The 2,979-nt window shown below is 45.4% G+C and overlaps 1 protein-coding gene across 1 annotated transcript; it reads right to left on the minus strand.

Annotated features, from left to right (window-relative positions):
• Positions 1–1,347: 1,347 nt before the first annotated feature.
• LOC138980022 (uncharacterized) lies at positions 1,348–2,514 on the minus strand. The gene has a single exon (XM_070352846.1). It carries the CDS (start codon positions 2,512–2,514, stop codon positions 1,348–1,350), a length of 1,167 nt encoding a protein of 388 aa, XP_070208947.1.
• Positions 2,515–2,979: the final 465 nt, after the last annotated feature.

The following is a 2,979-nucleotide window of genomic DNA, read 5'->3' on the forward strand; positions in this document are numbered from 1 at the left end:
CTTGGTGGTTTAAAAATTAATTAATGACTTTGGTCATTAAAAATCTGAAAATTGTAATATTTTTTTTTTTATATAAAACGATCCAAATTTACGTTCATCTTATTCTACATCATTTCCTGATTCCAAAAACATATAAATATATTATATTTGGATTAAAAACAAGCTCTGAAAATTAAAACGTAGAGAGGTACAGAAAAGCGTGCTATGCAGCACGTACAGCGAAACCACTAGTTACGCGACTTGTTTTCTATTGCTTTTCTAAGGTCACCGTCATTTATGAAAGGGTTACGTTCAGTATTGAGGTCCAAGATGTACTGTCTCCTACTTGCATGGAATGGATAGTGTGAGACTGAGAAAAACAGTGATTGAATTACCTCCAAATATCAGGTTACGTTTTGGATCCGCGTATGATGAAACAGTTTCTAATTGATACACATATTCGATCTGTAAGTCATTATTAGTGTAAGATACAAAGCTTTGCGTGCAGCCGGTTTGCACTGACGTGTGAAAACCACGACAGCAGCAGTCCTGGCACAGCTGGCAACCCGGCGGATAATCTAGATCAGGTGTGCTGACAGCACAGACAGACAAATAGACAGACATGCACACACATACACACAGGCACACACACTAACACACATACACAGCCTAACAATGACACACACACACACACACACACACAACACACACACACACACACACACACACACACCGTGGGACACTCACTCGTGTGATGGTGCACTCCAGCTTGTGCAGAGTGCACACTCACCAGGGTATATAGTTAGCTACAATGCAAGTCGTGAGTAAACCAGTTAGAACTATAGCAACAACAACAATAACAACATCAGCAGCAGCAACAACAACAACATCAGCAGCAACAACAACAACAACAACAACAACAGCAGCAACAACAGCAGCAACAACAACTTCCAATGTTATCTAAACTCGCAGAACCACAACCGTTATGTTTAAGGCTGAGGACCGATTCCTGTTGCATGTATTGCTACAATTATGCACAGACAACACCTAACTATAGAGGCAAGTTATTTTACAACATCATGCTCAGGGGGGGGGGGGGGGGTTAGGGAGGGAGGGAGTCAGTCTTAAAACGGAGATAACGGCTGGTATTATAAAGAGAAATTGGGTCTTAAACAGTATACGGGGGGACACGAAGTGTTTACTGTTCCATAAAAGCACTTCAATGTCAAGCGGCCTGTGTGCACCAGCTGATGATGATAAACACTCGAAAATGGTGTCAGTGTGCGTGTGTGTGTGCGGCGCTGCACTTTACCACAAGAAAAATGTTCATTCTTCTTCTTCTTCTTCAGCGTTCGACGATGGCTGTGTCTAGATTCTTTGGCCCGTGATGTTGACGAAGTGGGCTGTCATTTCCAGGTCCTGAGTGCTGCCCCATAGCTTGGTGTGCAGCGATGTCCCTGTGGGCCAGACATGTTTCCTCTCACTGCAGTGGAGTTGGCAGGTCTGCAGGAAGTGGTCCGGTGTCTGGTCCGCCTTTCCGCAATGGCACAGGGCCGACTGTCTGATGCCGATCCTTTTTAGGTGGCTGTTTAGTCCACAGTGGCCTGTCCGGAGGCGGAAGACAATGGTCTGCTCGTGACGAGTGAGCTGATGGAGGGCATCTCCGTGTGGATTATATCCATTGTTTTTCTTTTTGAAGGTGGATTTTTGCCTGTTTCGGATTAGGGTCCTGGCTTCACCGTAAGTGAGATTAGAGGGTTGCTGCTCAGTTTTGCTGCCCTCCTTTGCCAGCCGATCCGCCACTTCGTTGCCCACAATCCCCGTGTGTGCAGGGATCCACTGCAGGACAACCGCTGTGGTTTGGGCCAGTGTGTTGATGTTTTGCATCAGGTGTTCCATGGTCGAGTCTGGATTGCCCGAACACAAGGCCTGGAGTGCTGACAAAGAGTCTGAAAGAAAGACAGCTTTCTTGGGACGGGTTTCCCACTGCAGGACTGTCTCTGTGGCTTTGTGGAGTGCCAGAACTTCAGCCTTGTAGTTGGAGCACAATCTCCCTCCGGATGCTGAGACCGAGACTGGGGGCAGGCCTGGTTTCTTGATGAATACGCCACATCCTCCGTTTCTTGTGGCGTCTTCAGCTGATCCGTCGGTAAAGATGTGTGTCCATCTAGCTGCAGGGTAGCGCTTGTCGATCTCTTCCATTGTCAGAGCTTTCAGCACAGCGTCACTCTGGTCTCCCTTCACAGTAATGCCAGGGATGGTGGTTCTGACTTCAGCTTTAAGGGTTTTTGGGGGCCAGTTGGTTGGATCAAGTTTCTCGCACAGTTCGATGTTTGCCGTCAAGATGTCAGCCTGCATGCGTTGCTCTTCCTTGACAAGATGGTTCAAGCTTTTCCGTTTTAGCCTGTTCTTTGTCAGGCTTTTTAGTTTGTCATGCAGGGGGTGGTCTGGTAGCCTCTTCATCTTTTCGGCATGTGCAAGAAGCTTGCTTCGCTGTCGGCTCTCAAGGGGTTCAACTCCAACTGTCTTTTCCATTGCGGCAATAGGAGTAGATTTCATGGCCCCAAGGATTATCCTGAGGCAAAAGTTCATTCAAAATGAACAGCGTCGATGCAATGTCCATCAAAGATTTATTTTGGGAAGTGTTAAAGGTTAGGGTCAAAAGTTAATGAATTGCATGTTGTGCTGGATATATAAATTGTTTATTTCAGTCAATGCTTGATTCATAAGTACATTTTTCAGCATGGTGCATCTACAGGAGGGTGCTCCAACAATGATGCATAGTGCCAACATTTAGCGCAAACTTTTCACAACAGTGCATTATTACCACAATTAAAGCGCATACAGCGATTATATAGTAGCAAGTTGCACTAAACATTTGAACAAAATGCATTTTGTTCAAATGTTAACAGCACAGCACCAAGTTTTGCATAAGTGCACAACAGCACTGACCATTTCACAAAAGTGCATAACAGCTGTGACAATTTTACAAAAGTGCAT

This window comes from Littorina saxatilis, linkage group LG1 (assembly GCF_037325665.1).
Source record: "Littorina saxatilis isolate snail1 linkage group LG1, US_GU_Lsax_2.0, whole genome shotgun sequence".
Lineage (NCBI taxonomy): Eukaryota > Metazoa > Mollusca > Gastropoda > Littorinimorpha > Littorinidae > Littorina > Littorina saxatilis.

Excerpts from the sequence above, each read along its gene's own strand:
- LOC138980022 (XM_070352846.1), bottom strand. The coding sequence starts at position 2,514 with ATGGAAAAGACAGTTGGAGTTGAACCCCTTGAGAGCCGACAGCGAAGC.